The sequence below is a fragment of the Crotalus tigris genome, unplaced genomic scaffold, assembly GCF_016545835.1.
Source record: "Crotalus tigris isolate CLP2741 ecotype Arizona unplaced genomic scaffold, ASM1654583v1 scf7180000020719.984301794:720406, whole genome shotgun sequence".
Taxonomy (NCBI): Eukaryota; Metazoa; Chordata; class Lepidosauria; order Squamata; family Viperidae; genus Crotalus; species Crotalus tigris.
The window spans coordinates 58,724-80,247 of NW_024098147.1; the positions used below are offsets into that span (position 1 = coordinate 58,724).

Here is a 21,524-nt window from a genome sequence, read left to right on the forward strand (position 1 = left end):
AGCGTGTCCCAAGGCGCCCCCACTGGGTCTGTCCTTGGGCCATGAATGTGCTTTTACCACTGAATTAGAGCTGGTATTTTTCCCTCCCCTGGAATTACGGAGCAGGAGGAGGAGGAGGCGGTGGGAGAAAGGCTGGTCCATCACTGCCAGCCGGGAGGGCTGAATGGAGCTGCCATAATAATGATGATGATGATGATGATAATGATAATAATATAGAAGAGAAAGAACTGGAGAAGATAACAAAATACAAAGACCTAAAAATAGAAATAGAAAGACTGTGGCAAAAGCAAGCAAGGGTAGTACCAATAGTCATAGGTGCCTTGGGTGCAATCCCAAAACAATTGGAGCACCACTTGAACACCATTGGCATTGACAAATTCGCTATTAGTCAATTGCAAAAGGCGGCCTTACTAGGAACTGCTTCCATCCTGCGACGATACCGGTAATACCATCAAACATCCACATCTGCCTATCCCAGGTCCTGGGTAAGGACTCGATAGGTAGACAAAATGCCAAATCCAGTCTGAACATCTGGTTGACTGTGCGATGATCCATAATAATAATAAAGTTGGAAGGGACCTTGGAGGTCTTCTAGTCCAACCCCTGCTCAAAGCAAAGTCCTTATATCATTCCAAACAAATTGTTGTCCAGTCTCTTCTTAAAAACTTCCAGTGTTGGAGCATTCACAGCTTCTGGAGGCAGGTAGTTCCACTGGTTAATTGTTCTCCCTGTCAGGAAGTTTCTCCTTAGTTCCACGTTGCTCCTCTCCTTGATGATAATAATAATAATAATATAAAGTTGGAAGGGACCTTGAAGATCATCTAGTCCAACCCCCTGCTCAGGCAGGAAACCCTCTACTGTTTCAGACAAATGGCTGTCCAGTCTCTTCTTCAAAACTTCCAGTGTTGGAGCATTCACCGCTTCTGGAGGCAGGTAGTTCCCCTGGTTAATTGTTCTCCCTGTCAGGAAGTTTCTCCTCAGTTCCAGGTTGCTTCTCTCCTTGGTGAGTTTCCATCTGTTGCTTCTTGTCCTGCCTTCAGGCGCTTTGGAGAACAGCTTGACTCCCTCTTCTTTGGGGCAGCCCCTGAGATACTGGAAGGCTGCTATCCTGTCCCCCCTGGTCCTTCTCTTTGTTAAACTAGACATCCCCAATTCCAGCAACCGTTCCTGATATGCTGAGGCACTCTGTCACCGGGAAGAAGACCCGGGGAGACCCGTGTGAAAGGGCCACGAGTCCTTGCCTGCATGCCGAGGAGAGGCTGGCAGATGCAGAAAGAAACACGCCAATCCAGAGGAATGTTCTTTTCTCCTCCAGGTGGACAGGCTGATGGAGCTCTACTTCAAATACCTGGATGCCATGCAGGTGGCCGATAAGAAGATCGAAGGGGAAAAGCACGTAAGTGTCAGAATCCAATTATATTTCATCTTTAATCATCAAATATAGAAAACCTCAATTCTGCCTTCTCTGGATTCTGCCATAAGAGGGAGAGAAGGGGGAGAACAAAGGGGCTTTATGGCCCTCACTTCCTTCAGTATGAAGGAATGTGTTTATTGCAACCTCAAAGAGTTTGAATGTAAATAGCACCAAAGAACCTTACCATGACAAAGGGGCTATTTACCTTTCATGTAGTTTATTTGAAGTCTCCATCCAGACGGAAGAAAGGAGCAAAGGGGTGGAATTGTGATGCCTGAAACTATCACTGGAAGGGGGGGTGATTGGGTGGGGTTACTGGGGAACCCCTTAAAACCTTGAATGGGAGAGCTTGGACCCCAAGTCCTGTCTAGCCCGCCTGCAACCACTTCTTCTTAATAAAGGATTCCTGTTGGAAGAATTATTCCAAGAGTTCTGTCTTCTTAAGATGCAAAGTGGGGTGGGTCCTTACAGTAAGTCTTCCTGTCTCCCCCCCCCCCTCTGCCTTTGGAGATCTAGAGAAGCAGCACGGCTCTCCCCCCCCCCCCCGCAGCTGCCTCCTACAGGGGACACACATCAGAAACCCCCCAGGAGGGAATCTCTGGAGCCCAGAGTTGAACGGGGGGGGGGGGTCCGGCCCGGGTGCTCTCTGAGCTGGGTGGCTTTCTTGACCCAGCTGGGTAACATCATCAGTGATGGAAGGAAGGAAGAGGGGTTTGCAGAGTGGAGGAGGAGGAAGAGAGAGACTGGGGGGGTCCCGTGGTTCTTTTCTCGTAGACGTTTCATGACCCAACTAGGGAACATCATTAGTGCTAGAAGGGAGGGGGGTTTGCAGAGAGGGGGAGGAGGAAGAGAAAGAGGGAGAGAGAGAGAGAGAGAGAGAGAGAGAGAGAGAGAGAGAGAGAGAGAGAGAGAGAGAGAGAGAGAATGTGGAGTCCTGGGGGTTCTCTGAACTGGATGGTTTTCTTGGAGACATTTCATGATCCAACTAGGGAATATCATCAGTGCTAGAAGGGAGGAGGAGGAGGGCTGTGGGGGTCCTGGATGCTCTCTGAACTAGGTGGTTTCCTTGCAGACATTTCATGACCCAACTAGGGCACAACATCAGTTCTAGAAAGAAGATGGGGGAGGACTGTGGGGTCCTTGGTGCAGTCTGGGATGGCTTGTTTCCTTGCAGATGTTTCATGACCGAACTAGGGAACATCATCAGTGGTAGAAGGGAGTGGGGGTTGTGGAGAGGACGAGGAGGAGAACTGTGGGGTCCCTTGTGCTCTCTGAGCTTAGTGGTTTGTAGAGAGGAGGAGCAGGAGGAGAACTGTGGGGTCCTTGGGGATCTCTGAGCTGGCTTGTTTCCTTGCAGACGTTTCATGACCCAACTAGGGAACATCATCAGTGCGCGTAAGGAGTGCAGTTTGCTGCCAGTTTACATCCTGCCCTCTTGCCCTGTCAGTGTTGCTGGTCTTAGAGATTCTTTGGCTGGGCCATTGTCTCTTTGGCAGCTTCTCCAGTGGGGCCTTGCTTACTTGATCGATGGCCTGATGTTAATCTTGGAGTCAATCTAGGTCAGGGGTTCTCAACCTTGGCAACTTTAAGACTTGTGGACTTCAACTCCCAGAATTCCTCAGCCAGCTTTGCTGGCTGAGGAATTCTGGGAGTTGAAGTCTACAAGTCTTAAAGTTGCCAAGGTTGAGAACCCCTGACCTAGGTACTGATTTTGCTCTTCTTGTTCCCTTCTGGGGCTGGGTGAGCGTCCCTTTTGCATCGTCTGTAGAGCTTGTTAAGGCCTACGTGTCCAACCTGTCGGAGGGCTTCTACAAACTCCCTGGCGTTTTTGGGCCTGGCCTGGGCTGGTCTCAGTTTCCCCGTCTGTCCAAGTGTTGTGCAATTAAAGGAGCTTTCATCCCGTCTTCACGGATGTGTGTTGTCGGCCTCCTGCCTCTTTGTCCTCTGTGGGAGCTGCCGCAGTCCTTAAACCGGGGGTTGCTAATGACTCCTGTTTTTTCTTCTGGGGCTGTGGGGTCTTTCCATTTGCGTAGGATGTTGCGAAGGGTTTCCGTTGGCTTGTGTGCTACGCTGATGCCATGCGGTTGTTGTAGATTCCGAGATCTTGCTGATGCCTGGGAGTGCCACTCTTTTTAGGGCGTGTACACAGAGATCCAGAGCCTGGATGAAGGTGAGCCTGGGGTCTTCCTCCACTACTGTCCCATCCTCCAGTGTCGCTTTAAAATGGACAGTCACATCCTGGCCCTTAACTGGCTGGCTCTCCTGACCTTGGCCTGATAAGATGACTTTCTTCTTCAGTAAGCCATTCCCTAAGACAGTGGTTCTCAACCTTTTTAATGTCGCGACCCCTAACCGGTCATAAGTCGAGGACTACTCAACGGGTGCAGCACCGTTTGCAGACTGGGGCTTTTGGCAGGCTCAGCAGGGCAGAGACAGCCTGGACAATTCCTATTGGCTTTGGAAAGCCAATAGAATTAGGCTCTATTCAAGAGAGTCTCTTCTATTGGCTTTCAAAAGCCAATAGAATAAAAGGGAGTCGCACAGCTAAGGAAAAGGGGGAAAAAATGGCGGACTGCGTTGTTTGGCGATCCCCGTGAAATGGTCGTTCGACCCCAAATGGGGTCCCGACCCACAGGTTAAGAACCACTGAACTAAGACATCAAGCCATTCCTGGCTCGCCTCTGACTCTTCCTTAGCCGGATGTTCTTCTTTCGTTTCTCGGTTGTCTTTTTTTGGCAGAGCTGGTTGGAACATCCTCCAGTGGGGGGGGGGGGGAGATCACTCAAATCCCCATCTTCTGCACTATCCAGGACTTCAAAATCTTCGCTTTTGTCAATCATGGAAGACTGGGTGGCTGCCAGTTCAGAGGAGGTCAGGTCGACTAGACTGGTGCCCACCCAGTCATCCAGGTCTTCCCTCCGGAAGCCATGGCGCAGCGCGCTTTGATCAGCTGAACTGGACTCAGGAATTATCCAGTTTCAGTCCCGCCCTCTCAGTTCCCCAGAGGGCCTCCAGTGTTGCTTGTGCCCCCTTGGACTCCTATCCATTTGGTCGGAAGGTGTTGTGTAGATGCTGTTTTCCTGCCGTTCAGGGTTGCCGCAGCGAAGGGCTGGGCGGAGGGAGCTACGGAAGGCCACGGAGGAAAGGCTTTGGGCTCCCTGCCACCACCCCTCTTTTCTTGGGGGGGGGAGGAGGTGACAGGCTTCCTTCCCCCCCTCTGCCCTCCCCAGAGGCGGAGGAGGGCACGGGCGACAGGCGGCCTCCATTAACGGAAGGGCGACTGAGGCAGGCGATGGCTTAATACATTATTCCTCAGTTCCATGTGGAAATTATGCTCAGCAGGTTGATTCAATAAAACGTTCTCCCTGGGCATTTTGCATGCTAATGGCTCCTAAATGAGATGATAATTGCGCCACCACTTCCCAAGGCAGAAATGGGATCCTGCCAGGGCAGCCAGGAGCGGGGGAGGGGGAGAGACCACCAGCCGCCGGGTCGCCTGATTGGAAGGGGCCTGACCTGGCAGGCGGCTGCAGAGGGCCGGACAGGGTGGGTCAAGGGCAGCGGTGCAGGGGCTGGGGATCCATAGGAACAGCCCGTGTGCAGGCAGTCCTCAGCTGACGAGCTCAATGGAGGCCAAAATGTCTGTTGCTAAGAGAGACAGTTCTTAAGTGAGTTTGGCCCCATTCTATGACTTTTCTTGAACGGATTGGATAGAAGAGAGAAGAGGAGAAGAGAAGAGAAGAGAAGAGAAGAGAAGAGAAGAGAAGAGAAGAGAAGAGAAGAGAAGAGAAGAGAAGAGAAGAGAAGAGAAGAGAAAATATGGAATGGAATAAAATGGAATGGAATGGAATGATCAAAAGTGAGAAAGCGCTACAAGGGAATGAAAATTAGAAGAATGGAATAAACTGGAGTAGAGTAGAATGGAATAGAATAGAGAATGGAATAAAGAATGAAATAGAATAGAATAGAATAGAATGGAATATGGAATGGAATAGAATTAGAATTAGAATTATGGGTTAGAATAGAGTAGAATAGAATAGAATAGAATAGAATAGAATATGGAATGGAATAGAATAGAATAGAATAGAATAGAATAGAATATGGAATGGAATATAGAATGGAATGGAATAGGATAGAATAGAATAAATAGAATAAAATAGAATAGAACAGAACAGAACAGAATAGAATAGAATAGAATAGAATAGAATAGAAGCTGGAAGGGACCTTGGAGGTCTTCTAGTCCAACCCCCCGCCCAAGCAGGAGAACCTATACCATCTCAGGCCGTTCTAGTCTGTTCTTAAAAACCTCCAGTGAGGGAGCGCCCACAACATCTGAAAGCAGGCCGTTGAAAAAGGAGAGTCCAAGGCCCATGGGGGGTGGGGGGGCTGGGTGGAGTCCCCTTCCTCCTTCGTGTTGTCAGTCCAGCCTCATTAGCGTCAGGAAAGGCTGCTGAGCATCACAGGAGCCCATCTCGGTGCTGTCTCATCCCATCAACACCGGGCATCTCACGGCAGGGATGGATGGCACCTGAGCGCTCATCAGGATGTGGTATCCTGACAGTTTAGAGGGGGGGAGGAAGTGGGGAGGGCTTGGTATTGGCACTGAGAGCAATTAACGCTGGGGGGGGGGTTGATGGCTAGCAGGATTCACCCAGCTTCTTCCTAGTTTCCTGGCCCTTGGGTGAGGTGGGGAGGGCAGAGACCCTTCCCCTGCGCCCGCCCCCCCCCCCCCGCCATCAGTTTGGCCTCCTGATTTATTTTATTACGGATGGAAACTCATCCAGGAGAGAAGCAACCTGGAACTAAGGAGAAACTTCCTGACAGTGAGAACAATTAGCCAGTGGAACAACCTGCCTCCAGAAGCGGTGAATGCTTCAACACAGGAAGTTTTTAAGCAGAGACTGGACAGCCATTTGTCTGAAATAGTATAGGGTTTCCTGTCTGAGCAGGGGGTTGGACTAGATGATCTCCAAGGTCCCTTCCAACTTTACTACTACTACTACTACTACTACTATTATTATTATTATTATTATTATTATTATTATTATTATTATTATTATTATTTTGGATCATCGCACAGTCAGCCAGATGTTCAGACTGGATTTGGCATTTTCTCTACCTATCGAGTCCTTACCCGGGACCTGGGATAGGCAGATGTGGATGTTTGATGGTATTACAGATATCGTCGCAGTAAGGCCGCCTTTTGCAATTGACTAATAGCGAATTTGTCAATGCCAATGGTGTTCAAGTGGTGCTCCAGTTGTTTTGGGATTGCACCCAAGGAGCCTATGACTATTGGTACTACCCTTGCTTGCTTTTGCCACAGTCTTTCTATTTCTATTTGTAGGTCTTTGTATTTTGTTATCTTCTCCAGTTCTTTCTCTTCTATTCTGCTGTCTCCAGGCACTGCCACGTCCACTATCCAGACTTTTTTGTCTTTCTTATCGACAATTGTTAAGTCTGGGGTGTTATGTTGCAGGTGCTTGTCTGTTTGAATTCTGAAGTCCCAGAGCAGTTTAATTTTATCATTTTCTATGACTTTCTCTATTTTATGATCCCACCAGTTTTTGCTTACAGGCAAATGATATTTTTTACAGATCTTCCAATGCACCATTGTTGCTACTTTGTCATGCCGCTGCTTGTAATCAGTCTGTGCAATCTTCTTGCAACAGCTTACCAAGTGGTCCACTGTTTCTTCAGCTTCTTTGCATAGGCGGCACTTACTGTCTGTTGCTGTCTTCTCAATTTTGACTTTGTATGCATTTGTCCTTAAGGCTTGGTCTTGTGCAGCCAGAATTAGTCCCTCGGTCTCTTTCTTCAATTTTCCTGCTCTTAGCCATTGCCAGGTTTTGTTATTATCTGCTTTCCCAGCTATTTTTTTCATGTATTGGCCATGTAGTGCTTTGTCTTCCCATGCCTCTATTCTGTTCTTCATTTGGTCTTTCTTGTAGGCCAGTTTGGTCTCTCCAGTAGTCAGTAAGCCTTCCTGATATACTAATTTCAGTTGTTGTTGTTGTTGTTGTTGTTATTATTATTAATAATAATAATATCCACTTTTTAATAAAAAGGAGCAGAATAAAATAACAAAACATAGAATGCACAGTCTGAAATCGTTAATAGGAAGATGACAAACGTGAATCTGCGTTGCAAATATAATTTTTTTTTTTTACAAATAATGCTCGGCTTACGACCACAGTTGAACCCTGTTGCTAAGCGAGACAATGGCTACGTGCGTTTTGCCCCCCGTTTTGCGTCCTTTTCTTCCCAGTGTTGTTAAGTGAATCACTGCGATTGTTAAGCCAGTCACACGGTCGTTAAGTGAATCTGGCTCCCCCCCATTGGCTTTGCTGGTCAGAAGGCCATAAAAGGGGATCACGTGACCCCTCCCCCGGGGACACGGCGACCGTCATAAACACGAGGCGGTTGCCAAAAACATCTGAATTTTGTTTGCGTGGACGTGGAGACTCTGCAACGGACGTCAGTGGGAAAAGCGGTCTTAAGTCTCTTTTTTTTTCAGTGCCGTCGTCACTTGGAACGGTCACTAAATGAACTGTTGTAAAGTGAGGACTGCCTGCACTGGAGAAAGAGAGCGGAGAATCACCCCTTCCCAGAATGGAAAAGAAGGGAGAGCCGTAAAGGAAGGCTGGGGGTCTAGCAAAGCAGGGAAGCTGCCCAGGCCGTGTGTGGTGGCCTTGGACACATCGCGGGGGCCTTTCGGGGCCCTTCGGATCAGCTTCGGCTCTCCTAGGCGGGTGCCCCAGGTCGGGGTGCCCCCGCTGAGCAGAAGACCCTTGAATGCCCTCCCTCCTTCCCTTCTTCCCTGAGCAGTGATGAAAAACAGCCCCAGCGGAGTGTGCCCACTTGCTGGGCCACCGTGTCATAAATTAGGCCCACCACGGGGCCAAGGAGATCTCAGGCTGGCGAAAACAACATCCCAGCAGGAGGCTAGCAAAAGTTCAGCTGCAAAGGGAGCTGATGCTGCTGCCAGGGTGCCACTGGGGGGGGGGGTTTGCAGCTGGGGAGGGTCTCGGGGCCCATTTTGCAAAGGGGCAGCCTGCATTTCTGCACAGAGTTGGATTCCTAACAGGGGTGCTTCTCCCTGGAGTGAAAGAGACTCTCTGGGTCCTCGGCTGTAATTCCCAGGAGTTTCTTTATTTCTTTAGTTCAGTTTTGGTGGCATCCATCTCTCTTGACAGTGCCACTGTGGGTGGCTGACAATGTGATCAAGAGGGAGAAAGTGCTACAAAGGAATGAAAATTAGAAGAGTGGAGTGGAATGGAATAGAGAATGGAATGGAATATATGAAAAGGAGTGGAATGGAATGGAATGGAATAGAATAGAATATGGAATGGAATATAGAATGGAATATGGAATTGAATGGAATGGAATAGAATAGAATAGAATAGAACAGAACAGAACAGAACAGAACAGAACAGAATAGAATAGAATAGAAAATATGGAATGGGATAGAATAGAATAGAATAGAATAGAATAGAATAGAATAGAATAGAATAGAATAGAATAGAATAGAATAGAATAAGGGATAGAATAGAACAGAACAGAACAGAATAGAATAGAATAGAAAATATAGAATAGAATAGAATAGAATAGAATAGAATAGAATAGAATAGAATAGAATAGAATAGAATAGAATAGAATAGAATAGAATAGAAAATATGGAATGGAATAGAATAGAATAGAATAGAATAGAATAGAAAATATGGAATGGAATGGAATAGAGCTGGAAGGGACCTTGGAGGTCTTCTAGTCCAGCCTCCTGCTCAAGCAGGAGAACCTATTCCATCTCAAGACAGGTGACTGTCCACTCTCTTCTTAAAAGTCTCCAGCGATGGAGCATCCATGATTTCTGGTGGCAAGCTGTTCCACTGGTTGATTGTCCTCAATATCCTTAATTCCAGGTTGCTTCTCTCCTTGATTGGTTTCCATCCATTGTTTCCTGTCTTGCCTTCTGGTGCTTTAGAGAATAAGTTGACCCCCTCCTCTTCTTTGGGGCAGCCCCCCAGATACTGGAATACTGCTATCATGTCTCCCCTATTTCTTCTTTTCTTCAGACTAGCCAAACCCAAGTCCCACAGCCGTTCTTCGTATGTTTTAGTCTCCAGGCCTTGGATCATCTTAGTTGCTCTTCTCTGAACTTTTTCCCAAAGTCTCAATATCTTTTTTGTAATATAATGACCAAAATTGGCTGCAGTATTCCAGGTGTGGCCTCACTAGGGCTTTATAAAGCGGTATGAATACTTTGCGTGATCTTGAGTCTATGCCTCTGTTTAAACAACCCAGGATTGTGTTAGCTTTTTTGGCTGCTGCTGCTGCACATGGCTGGTTCATGGCCAGGCGATCGTCCACTAGGACTCCAGGATCCCTCTTGTGGTCAACTCTGCAGGATACCTGCAGCTCCTCCGTTGGTCTCCTGAGCAAGGACCCCCAAAAGAAGCAGCATAAGCCCTTTTGTTCAGCTGGAATCTCGGGAGCGTGTCCAGGACAGTCCCAGGACGGGGAGCCCTGTAAACAGAATCCCTGTGTTGGATGTGCCACACGAGCAGAAGACCGAGATGTGAGACCGAATTCAGTTCCTGTCACGTCTTTGGATGTAGAGTCACCTTTCTGGGCGTAGGGCGGTTGAGCCCCAGAAGGGTAATCCTTGAATGAGAGAAGGTCTTCTCCGCCACCCCCAAATCTATTTTGTGGTCTTCTGACCTCAAGGCTGAGGAGCTATCTGAAGGTTGTTGCAGCTTGTGCGTTACGGGTGGGAAGGGCATCTAGGGTTAGGGGCCTCAGAGGCAGCACTGATGCCAATGCTTTCCCAGAGGTCCCCTTTTCCACCTCTGGACCATCCCTGAGAGAAAGAGGTTGACAGGATGTTTCATGACCCAACTAGGGAACATCATCAGTGTCCCACTCTCTTCAAGCCCTGATTAGGTTAGTTGAGTCGTGCCAGGTCTGTAAGAAAACAAGTAAGTTGAGAGAGCACCAAGGACCCCACAGTTGTCCTCCTCCTCTTCCTCCACTTCTGCTTCTCCATTCTTCTCCACATCCTCTTCCTCCTCGTCCTCCTCTTCAGCTTCCTCCTCCACCACCACCTCCTCTTCCTTCTTCCACTTCTTCCTCCTCCTCCACCTCCTCTTCGGGTTCCTCCTTCTCTTCCTCGTCCTCCTCCTCCATCACCTCCTCTTCCTCCTTCCACTTCTTCCTCCTCCTCCACCACCTCCTCCTCCTCTTCCACCTTCTCTTCGGCTTCCTCCTTCTCTTACTCCTCCTCGTCCTCCCCTTCCTCCATCTCCTCTTCAGCTTCCTCCTCCTCCATCTCCTCTTCCTCCTCCTCTTCCTCCATCTCCACCTCCTCTTCGGTTTTCTCCTCCTCCTCTTCCTCCTTCTCCTCTTTCTCTTATTCCTCCTTCTCAACCTCCTCTTCCTCCCCCTCCTCCTCCACCTTCTCTTTCTCCACCTTTTCCTCCTCTTCCTCCCCGTCTTCAACCTTCTTCTCCGCTTCCTCGTCCTCCTCCTCCTCTTCAAACTCACCTCCCTTCTAGCACTGATGATGTTGCATAGTTGGGTCATGAAACGTCTGCAAGAAAACAGCCAAGCTCAGAGAGCACTCAGGACCCCACAGTCCTCCTCCTCCTCTTCTTCCCTTCTAGCACTGAAGATGTTCCCTAGTTGAGTCATGAAACGTCTGCAAGGAAACCACCCAGCTCAGAGAACCACCCAGGGCCCCTCAGAAGTTACAGGCTGTGCCAAGGGAAGCAAGCACGGACTCAGTTCTTCACCTAGGAACTCTGCCTGCTTGAGCCTGGGGTCGGGCTAGAGGACCTCTGAGGTCCCTTTCAACTCTGATTCTGACTCCAACTGGCTGCCCCTCTCAGGACATGGTGCGCCGTGGGGAGATCATTGACGACGACATGGAGGAGGAGTTCTACCTCCGGCGCCTGGACGCCGGCCTGTTCGTGCTGCAGCTCATCTGCTACATCATGGCCGAGATCAGCAACGCCAGCATCCCCCAGGTAGGACCGGCCAGCCCTGCCCTCCGCCCTCCTTTTAGTGGTGGATGTCATTTATTTATCTGCGTCTCCCCTTCGTTGTTTTTACAAATAACCTCCTCCTGTTTTCTGCACAGCCACCCTGCAAGGTAGACTGGGCTGAGAGAGAGGACTGGCCCAAAGCACTCAGCTGGCTTTCATGCCTAAGGCGGGACTAGAACTCACCCTCTCCCGGTGATTGGCCCAGAGTCACCCAACTGGCTTGCATGGATAAGGCAGGACTAGAACTCTCTCCTAGTGATTGGCTCAGAGTCACCCAGCTGCCTTTCATGCCTAAGGCGGGACTAGAACTCTCCATCTCCAGTCACTCAACTGGCTCGCATGGCTAAGGCGGGGCTGGAACTCACCGTCTCCTGGTGATTGGCCCAGAGTCACTCAACTGGTTTGCATGGATAAGGCGGGACTAGAACTCACCGTCTCCTGGTGATTGGCCCAGAGTCACCCAGCTGGCTTGCATGGCTAAGGCGGGGCTAGAACTCACCGTCTCCTGGTGATTGGCCCAGAGTCACCCAGCTGCCTTTCATGCCTAAGGCGGGACTAGAACTCACCCTCTCCTGGTGATTGGCCTAAAGCAGCGGTTCTCAACCTTGGCAACTTCAAGACTTGTGGACTTCAACTTCTAGAATTCCTCAGCCAGCTTTGCTGGCTGAGGAATTCTGGGAGTTGAAGTCCACAAGTCTTAAAGTTGCCAAGGTTGAGAACCGCTGGCCTAAAGTCTCGCAGACACCTTTTTGTGTCTAAGGCAGGACTAGAACTCTGCACCCCTTGCTTTCTCCCCTGGTGCGTTCACCACTAGACCAAACTGCCTCCCTTCCTTTGTGGCGTCTGCAGTTCCCGGCCCACTGCGGTGCTTCATTTTGCAGAAGCGGGGGTCCTGCGGCCTTCCACAGCGCCCCCCCCCCCCGCCGGAGGTCCTCTGGGGTCTCAAGGGGGGGCTGCCCCAGAAAGGACTCACAATCGCTGCCAGTTGGCTTGTTTCTGTATTTATACGGCCGCCCTTCTCACAAACGGTTGTGAGATGCAACGAAGCCGAAACACCAGAGGCAAACGAGTCACTCCTACGGTGACTGTGAAAAACTTTACAGTTGTTGTACAAAATTCAAACTACGCCGGGCCCGGAGGAAGTCAGAGGCGCTGCTTGCTTCCCCAAAGGCGGACTTCCTGCTCCCCAACGGAGACCCCTTTATCCCTCCCCCTTTCTCCCCCCTTCCCCCCCCCCCAGATCCGCCAGAGGGTGCATCAAATCCTGAACATGCGCGGAAGCTCCATCAAGATCGTCCGGCACATCATCAAAGGTGAGCCACAGGGAGGGAGGGAGGGAGGCTCCTCCCCCAGGGCTCCCCTCACCTGGCCAGGGGTCCCGGCTGGCCTTCCTTGGGGGGGGGAGGGAGGACTGGGGGTACGGCTGAGCCACCAGCGAAGGTGCAAAGCCAGCAGCAACGGGGGGGGGGGGGCAGCCGAGGGGGGGGGGTTCCTTTGCTGCCTAAGGTTGGCTGTGGGGTCAGATTCTGGGGTCTGCAAGCCTAGGACCAGGCAGGCCTGCCCCCCTTGGAGGGCGAGACTGGGTTCTGATATACTGGGAAAGTTGGGGAGCAGCCTGAGCCCCCCTCCACACAGACACACCCCGAATGTGGCAGTGGATTACTGAATCCTTTTGGGGGGGGGTGTCTGTGGCCAGCATCCTTTGGGGCAGCCTTTGAGAAGATGGGGGGGGGATTTTGACCACGTGAAAGCCCCCTGCTGTTCCTCTGGCAGGTCCTGTGGGGAGAGGAAGGGGGCACTTGGGGACCCCCAAGCCTTGGGCAGGGGGAGCCTCCCCTGGGAGTCCTCTGTCCCACCCCCTTGCTTGCTGCTCTCCCTGCAGGGTTCCCCCCCTCCTCCCCCCCCTCTTCTCACTCCTTCCTCCTCCGCTCCTGCTTCTTCTCCTCCTCCTCCTCCCCTTCTGCTCTTCCTCCTCTACTCCTTCTCTTCCTCCTCCTCCTGTCCTCCTCTTCCTCCTCCTGTCCTCCTCTTCCTCCTCCTGCTCTTCCTCCTCCTCCTCCTTCTCTTCCTCCTCCCCTCCTCCTTCTCTTCCTCCTCCCCTCCTCCTTCTCTTCCTCCTCCCCTCCTTCTCTTCCTCCTCCTTCCTCCTCCCTCCCTCCCTCCCTCCTCCTTTCTCTTCCTCCTCTCCTACTTCTCTTCTTCCTCCTCTTCTTCTTCCTCTCCTTCTTCTCTTCCTCCTCCCTTCCTCCTCCTGCTCTTCCTCCTCCTGTCCTCTTCCTTCTCTTCTTCCTCCTCCTCCTGTCCTCTTCCTTCTCTTCTTCCTCCTCCTCCTGTCCTCCTCCTCTCCTTCCTCCTCCTTCTATTCTTCATCCTTCTCTTCCTCCTCCTTCCTCCTCCCTCCCTGCTCCTCCTTTCTCTTCCTCCTCTCCTCCTTTCTCTTCCTCCTCTCCTCCTTCTCTTCTTCCTCTTCTTGCTCCTGCTCTTTCTCCTCCTCCCCCTCTTCTTCCGCCTCCTGTCTTCCCCCTTCCTCCCTCCTCCTCCCCCCCTCCTCTTTTGCATGCTAATTGGCAGCCCGCTTTGGAGCCTGCTTTTTATGGCCTACCTATTTTCCCTGATTCTCTGGCAGCCTGACAGCTGATGGATCCCTGGGGAGGGGGGGAGGGCTGAGAGGGATCCAGGGCTCCATTTCACAGGGAAGCCGGAGACAGGCGTGGGGGGAGGGGAGGGGAGGGGGGAGAGGCAGGGAGAAGCCCTTGGAATTCCTCGCCATCGCCCTGGAAGGGGGAGTGGGGAGCTCGCCCACCCACCCACCCACGATCCCCCAAGGGCTGCCGGCATGCTGGACAAGTGGCCAGAAAACCCAAGAGGGGGTGCATTGGGTGTGACCCCCTCCCTGGCATCCCACACGTTGCAGGAGACCCCCGCTTCCTCTTGTCTCCAAAAGCCTCGCCTGCAAACCATCAGAATGCAGAAGAACAGAGTGAGAAGGGACCCTGGAGGTCATCTAGTCCAACCCTAGACCAGATATGTCAACACAAGGCCCGGGGGCCGGATGCGGCCCATGAAGTGATTTCATGTGGCCCATGAAGCCATCCTGGAAACAGTGAGGGAACGGCCCCCGCTGTCTTGGCCCTGGCCCAGGCCGGCTGGGAGCCCATGTACAATTTTGTGGTGGCCCTCTATGCTGAAACACATTCAGTCTTAGCTCCACAAGACCGTCTGGAAACAGCGAGGAACCAGCCCCTTCCATGTTGGCCCCGCCCTCTGGGTGCATGCTGGGGAGGGGTCACCCTTTGTGAGGAGTGAAGAAATGCATCATGCCTTGGCGCTTGCCCCGGTCCCTCCCCCCTTCTGCCAGAGACCCCCAGATCTGTCCCCCTCCAGCCCAGGCCCCCACAGGCACCCTTGACGAGAATGATGTAGAGCTGGCCACGCCCACCCAGTAGGCCACACCCACTCCAGCCACGCCCACCCAGTAGGCCGCACCCATCCTGGCCATGCCCACCCGGCCCCCTGAGGGCAACTGCAATGTTGATGCGGCCCTCAATGAAATTGAGTTCAACACCCCTGCCCTAGACCAACTTTGGGAATTTTAAGACTTGTGGGCTCCATCTCCCAGAATTCCCCCTGCCAGCTTGGGGGTCTTCTAATCCAGCCTCCTGCTCAAGCAGGAGGACCTCCCATACCCTCTCAGCTGGTTGCTAGAGGAATGGCTGGCGTCACATCATTGTACAGTGTTTCTCAACCTTGACCATTTTAAGGCATGTGGAATTCTGGGAGTTGAAGTCCACATGCCTTAAAATGGTCAAGGTTGAGAAACACTGGTGTAAAAATAGAAAGTTGAGGCCACAACGTTATTATCTTCTGCGTTGCTGAAAAGAGTGGGAAGTCAAGGCCTTTTTCGTCCTTTTTTTCCCCCTTCTACCCCAGCCTTTCTCCTTTTCCTCTCTTCCTGCCCTAGTTTCCCATCATTATTTTTGTTTCCTTTGTATTCTATATTCTGCTAAACGAATAGAAATTTTAAACCGCAACGAGCGAAAGGCCCGAATTTTGCCCTGCGTGCCTCCCCGGAGTGAGAGGACTTGTCTGGCAAAGGGATGGACAAGGCAGCTGAGCAACTGAGCTGACCCCTTCTCTTCGGGCGGGGCAGGGGGGCTCGGCAGGACCCTCCCTCTTACTCAGACCTCCTCTGACCTTGCAGAGTACGCGGAAAACATCGGAGACGGGAAGAACCCCGAATTCCAGGAGAGCGAGCAGAAGCGGATTGTGGAGCTTCTGGAGAACTTTTGAGGAACCCTTGATGGCTTCCAGGACCTTCTGCAACTTGGGGTGCAAACGAGACGTTCCGGATAAAGGGGACCTTCGGAATGGTTTTTTTGGGGGGACAGGGGTGTTATTTTGAAAGATTAAAGATAGTCTGGTTTGTATTTACAAAATCTCTCGGCTGATTCTTTGTTCCGGGCTTGAGAGGGAAACTTTGAATCTACCACTTTCTTCTCCTTTTCCAGAAGGATTTGATGCTCCTCTGGCTTGTGTGGCCCTTGGGGGCCCCAGATGCCACATGGCACAGTCACTCCCTGCGACCCCCAGATCTGAGGCTCCCCTGTCCTCCTCTAAGCCATGCTTCTCAACCTCAGCCACTTTAAAATAGCTGATTTGAGGACACGGATCACGGCTAAGCATGGCTAGCTGAGGCTGTGTGGAGAGCTGCTTCTTGACGACGCTCATAGTGTGGGTTGATGTTTTCTGACCACTGTGTTATTTTAACTTTTGCAGCATCTATAATCATCGTTTTTATTCTATTCCAACTCTTGTTCGCTGCCGAAAGCCTTGCTGAGAGGGGCACCGTATCAATTGGATAAATAAATAACATTAATCACCCGGTGGCTTATACATTGATCTAATTTGGCCTTTCCTGGCTGGCCTCCTCATTCATCCGGGGAGGGGAGGGGGCTGCTTAAAGCTTGGCTGCTTTAAGACTCGTCAATTTCAATTCCCAGAATTCTGGAAGTTGAAGTCCACCCATCTTAAAAGTTGCCAGGTATGCAAAATCGTGGCTTTAGAATAGGAATGGATTGGAATGGGTTGTGGAATGGAATAGATTGTGGAATGGAATGGAGTGGAGTGGAATGGAATAGAATAGAATAGAATAGAATAGAATAGAATAGAATAGAATAGAATAGAATAGAATAGAATAGAATAGAATAGAATAGAATAGAATAGAATAGAATAAGAAATGGAATAGAATAAGGAATGGAATAGAATAAGGAATGGAGGAATGGAATAGAATAAGGAATGGAATGGAATGGAATAGAAAATATGGAATAGAATAGAATAGAATAGAATAGAATAGAATAGAATATGGAATGGAATATGGAATGGAATGGGTTGTGGAATGGAATAGAATAGAATAGAATTACAGAATGGAATAGAATAGAATAAGAAATTGAATAGAATAAGGAATGGAGGAATGGAATAGAATAAGGAATGGAATGGAATGGAATAGAAAATATGGAATAGAATAGAATAGAGCTGGAAGGGACCTTGGAGGTCTTCTAGTCCAGCCCCCTGTTCAAGCAGGAGAACCTATACCATCTGAGACAGGTGAATGTCCAGTCTCTTCTTTAAAATCTCCAGTGATGGAGCACCCACAATTTCTGGAAGCAAGCTGTTCCACTGGTTGATTGTCCTCACTTGTTAGGAAGTTTCTCCTTAATTCCAGGTTGCTTCTCTCTTTGGCCAATTTCCAACCGTGGTTTCTCTTCCTTCCCTCTGGTGCTTTGGAGAATAATGTGACCACCTCTTCTTTGTGTCAGTCCCCCAAATATTGGAAGACTGCTATCGTGTCTCCCCTATTCCTTCTTTTCTCTAGACTAGCCAGACCCAAGTCCCGCAGCCGTGCTTCAGAGGGCTTTGCAAGCAGTGGAAAAGCAAACAGGCCCATGTGCTGAAAACCCTCTTCCTGGGAAAGGGGGAGGGGGAGTCTGAGCAACCCCCAGCCCAGAACCTCAAGCTGGACCAAGCAGCCCCTCCCTCCCCTTTGTCTGCCCAGGGACCATCCTGCATTTTGCAGCTGCAAAAAGGCACCAGAGGCAGATTCCATCCGAAAAAGCTCTGGACATCTCCAACCTGTGGAGTCTCTGGGCAACAGAAGAGAGAGACACACACCCCCCCCCCAATCTGATGGGGCTACGAAGGACCCCCTCTGGGATCCTGGAAGAGCGAGCTGGACGGCGTATAAAATTTAATAAAAATAAAGGAGGGAGCAGCTGAATCAGAATGGTGCTGTCAGCCCGGCGACGCAGGGGAAGCAGCCTTCAAAAATAGAAATATTTCTTTCTCCTGCTATCGATTTTCCTTCTGCTTCTCTGCAGATCTCTTTCTTCGCTCCTTAATGCCCAGCTCTGGGTCAAGCAGCAAAAATGAAATCAAATCATGTTTTTTTTTCTTTTCTTCTTTCCCCCCCCCCCTCCCCTTTTCAGCGTTGATTTCAGGCCTGGCGAAATGGTGACATTAAGTAAAAGTGTCAGGAGGTTAAGTAATCCCCACGCTGCTGCTCCAGCCTCCAAGGCAGCACTGGTCCAGCCTCCAAGGCAGCACGGAGGAATAAGGGCTCCATGGCTCAATTCCCCTTGCAATTGGGGAGGGGCGGCAGAGGGTCCTTGAGTAGCCCCAAGGAGGTGGCCGGAGGCTTAGAAGCTGCAGCCAGTTTTAGGGCAAATTTCCGCTTTTTAGTAATAAAGTTGGAAGGGACCTTGGAGGTCATCTAGTCCAACCCCCTGCTCAGGCAGGAAACCCTGTACCATTTTGGACCAATGGCTGTCCAGTCTCTTCTTAAAAACTTCCAGTGTTGCTTCCTGGCAGGGATGCCCAGAAGATGCCCAAAGGCTGGCAGCCCTCCTTCCCCACGGCTGTTTCTGCAGCCGTGCAGCTCCTGGTTCTTCCCGCCTTCTTGGCCCAGCCGGCCTCTCCACCTGTGTTGACAGCATCAATTGACCGGGCCTCACCAGCTCTGCACAAATAACTTTGGATCAAAATGAGTGTCAGTTCTGAAAATCAGAGGCAGCGCAAGGGGGAGGCAGCCGCGGCGAGCCGAAGGGCGTTTCCAGGGGCGCCTTTGCCAAGCGTGTCCCAAAGCGCCCCCACTGGGTCTGTCCTTCGGCCATGAATGTGCTTTTACCACTGAATTAGAGCTGGTATTTTTCCCTCCCCTGGAATTTACGGAGGAGGAGGAGGAGGCGGGAGAAAGGCTGGTCCATCGCTGCCAGCCAGGAGGGCTGAATGGAGCTGCAATAATAATAATAATAATAAAGTTGGAAGGGACCTTGGAGGTCTTCTAGTCCAACCCCTGCTCAAAGCAAAGTCCTTATATAATTCCAAACAAATCGTTGTCCAATCTCTTTTTAAAAACTTCTAGTGTTGGAGCATTCACAACTTCTGGAGGCAGGTTGTTCCACTGGTTAATTGTTCTCACTGTCAGGAAGTTTCTCCTTAGTTCCAGGTTACTTCTCTCCTTGATGAATTTCCACCCGTTGCTTCTTGTCCTGCCTTCAGGTGCTTTGGAGGATAGCTTGACTCCCTCTTCTTTGGGGCAACCCCTAGATACTGGAAGACTGCTATCCTGTTCCTCCTCGTCTTTCTCTTCATTAAACCAGACATCCCCAATTCCAGCAGCCGTTCCTTGTATGTTTTAGCCTCCAGTCCCCTGATCATCTTTGTTGCTCTTCTCTGCACTCTTTCCAGAGTCTCAACATCTTTTTTACATCATGGTGACCAAAACTGGATGCCGTATTCCAAGTGTGAGGCCACACTTGGAATACTGCATCCAGTTTTGGATTCAGAGAAGTCCGCTACGGTGGCATTTAGCAGCAGAAAATGCGTGGGAAGGGTCCCCTTACTGGAACCCCCCAACCTTTTCCTAAACCTAGGCTTGGCTCAGCTTGGAAACCTCTCCCTTTCCCCTTCAGCATGGCTGACTCAGGAATTCTGGGAGTTGAAGTCCACCAGTCATAAAAGAGCCGAGGTTGCCTACCCCTTTCCTATCCCTTCCCCTCGGTTGAGGGAGGGCTGTTCTGTTTGGACCTCGATGGCGTCTTGAACCCCTCTTTCAAGCCAGCGGTCCTCTTTGTCCAAAATGTGGACTTTGCTGTCTTCCAAAAAGTGGCCTTTATCTTTCAAAGTCAGATGGGCTGCTGAGTCTGGTCCTGATGGGTCTGTCCTCCTGTGTTGTGCCAGGCGTCTGTGAAATGATTGTTTTGTTTTTTTCCTCCGAAAATCAGCCCAGTTGCCTTTTTCGAAATAAAAACCACTTTTGTTTACGACGGTGACCTGGATGACTGAGAATCTTCACGGTCCCTTGGCAAGGAGCTGATGGTGCACCGTCTTCTGAGCCCCCTCCTTGTCCCCAAAAGAGGCCTTCTGCTCAGCATCTTGGAGAGAACCTCTTACCAAACAGTTGCACCTCCGTGAAGCCCGAATCCCAGCGAGACAGGCCGACAGATCCGAATGCACGAACAAATGTTCATACAAGAAGGTCTCATTTGAGTGCTGTGCCGTGTGGACCCGCAAAGGGGCATTCAGATGTGGGAAGTCAGCCCCCCAGAGAAGGAAATATTAAAAAGGGCCGAAAAATATATTTCCTCCAAGGATCTTAAAGCGGCAGGAAAGCATGCCCAGTTTTTCTTAATAGCCCCAGGCCTCTCTCCCCAAGCAGGAACCAGCTCTATAGAGATGCAGGTGTAAATCCAGGGATCTAGGAGATTAAGAAGACAAAGACCTAAAATCTACATACCCCATCCAAACTCTAAGAGTCATCAGCCCCCAGTCTCGGAAGCAGGATATGACATTTGGGACATAAGAAGATTAACCTATCACCATCAGAATACCAGAAAAGCACACTCAGACTCAGCTCAAAGTTCATGCCACAGAAACAGGAAGCAACTCCAAACAAAAGGCTCCAGAGGGTATAAAAACCCACTCCCCACATGTGCTCAGCCCTTTTTTTCCCTCTCCTCTTTCCCTTCTGTCTGGCTCTTCAATAAACTGCAACCTTCTTTCTAAAGCAGTCGCCATGTTGTTTATCCCCGGCTTGGACTGAACCAGGATGAAAGCTTTTCTTCCAACACAGAAGCACAGGGTCAGAGGGACAGCAACGCGTCTGCAACTCTTGATAAGATTGTTTTCCTCCCGGCTGCTGGGGCTGTGATGCCGGGAGAAGACGCAGCTGCTTTAAAGAGCTGCAGACCAGCTCCAGGCCTGCTCCTTTGGGGAAACGAATCGGAAGAGTTGCTTATCCTTGGTGGCATGAAGGAATTCATACCAATTTATTTGATTGATTATCCCAAAGGTCCTTTTTTCCCCAAAAAGGCAACTGGACTCTCTCGTTTTGTTTTTTCCTTCGAAAACCTTTCGTTTCTCATCCAAGATGCTTCTTTACTTCTTCAGTTCTTGGAAGAGAACGGAATCCCTTAGCAGCTGGTGGGGTCCGCATTGCTCCGCAGGATGGATAGCGCAGTTCTTCTCCGTGGGAAAAAATGTACCTACTGATCCAGCACCCCCCAATCACTTCTGACCCCCAAGGAAGCTTCTTTGCTGGCCTCAAGATGGGCGTCCTTGAGGAAAGGAGTTGCAAAGAGCCAGCTTTATCTCAAGCGTTGAATCCTTTAACCCAATTTCTCCCTATTCAACAGAGCCCAGAGTTCCTTATTGTGGAGTAGGTGTTAAGTCGCTCATCACTGCCAGGAAATATAGGCCACATCAAACCCAGGCTGGGGCTGGCAGGTAAGGCTCTTAATGTTTGCATTCCTCCCTTTCATATTTTTCTTTCATTACTTCCTGCAGATCTGCAATCCGGCCAGCCAGCTTGAGGGACAGGCCGGCGGTATGACTGGAAGCATCCTTCTCGTTCCAGGCCATTGTATATGGCGTGGGGCAGCAGCAGAAAGGATGGCCTGGCCAATCTTACAATCCATCTGCTAGGATTCCATGCTGAGGGAATCGAATCTCTTGGCTTCCGGGTTTGGCTTCCTCCTATATGAACATTCATCATCAGTTGATTTAACTCCTCAAAT

General features: G+C 50.4%; 1 protein-coding gene across 1 annotated transcript in view; it reads left to right on the forward strand.

Moving 5' to 3' along the window:
• CTNNBL1 (catenin beta like 1) overlaps positions 1 to 15,890 on the forward strand; it is a 70,934-nt gene extending 55,044 nt beyond the window's left edge. Inside the window, exons 9-12 of the mRNA XM_039368192.1 lie at positions 1,316 to 1,396; positions 11,299 to 11,436; positions 12,695 to 12,767; positions 15,656 to 15,890. Of these exons, the coding sequence (XP_039224126.1) occupies positions 1,316 to 1,396; positions 11,299 to 11,436; positions 12,695 to 12,767; positions 15,656 to 15,744 (381 nt within the window). The 3' untranslated portion in view covers positions 15,745 to 15,890. The remainder of the gene's footprint in view (positions 1 to 1,315; positions 1,397 to 11,298; positions 11,437 to 12,694; positions 12,768 to 15,655) is intronic.
• The last annotated feature ends 5,634 nt before the right edge of the window (positions 15,891 to 21,524 follow it).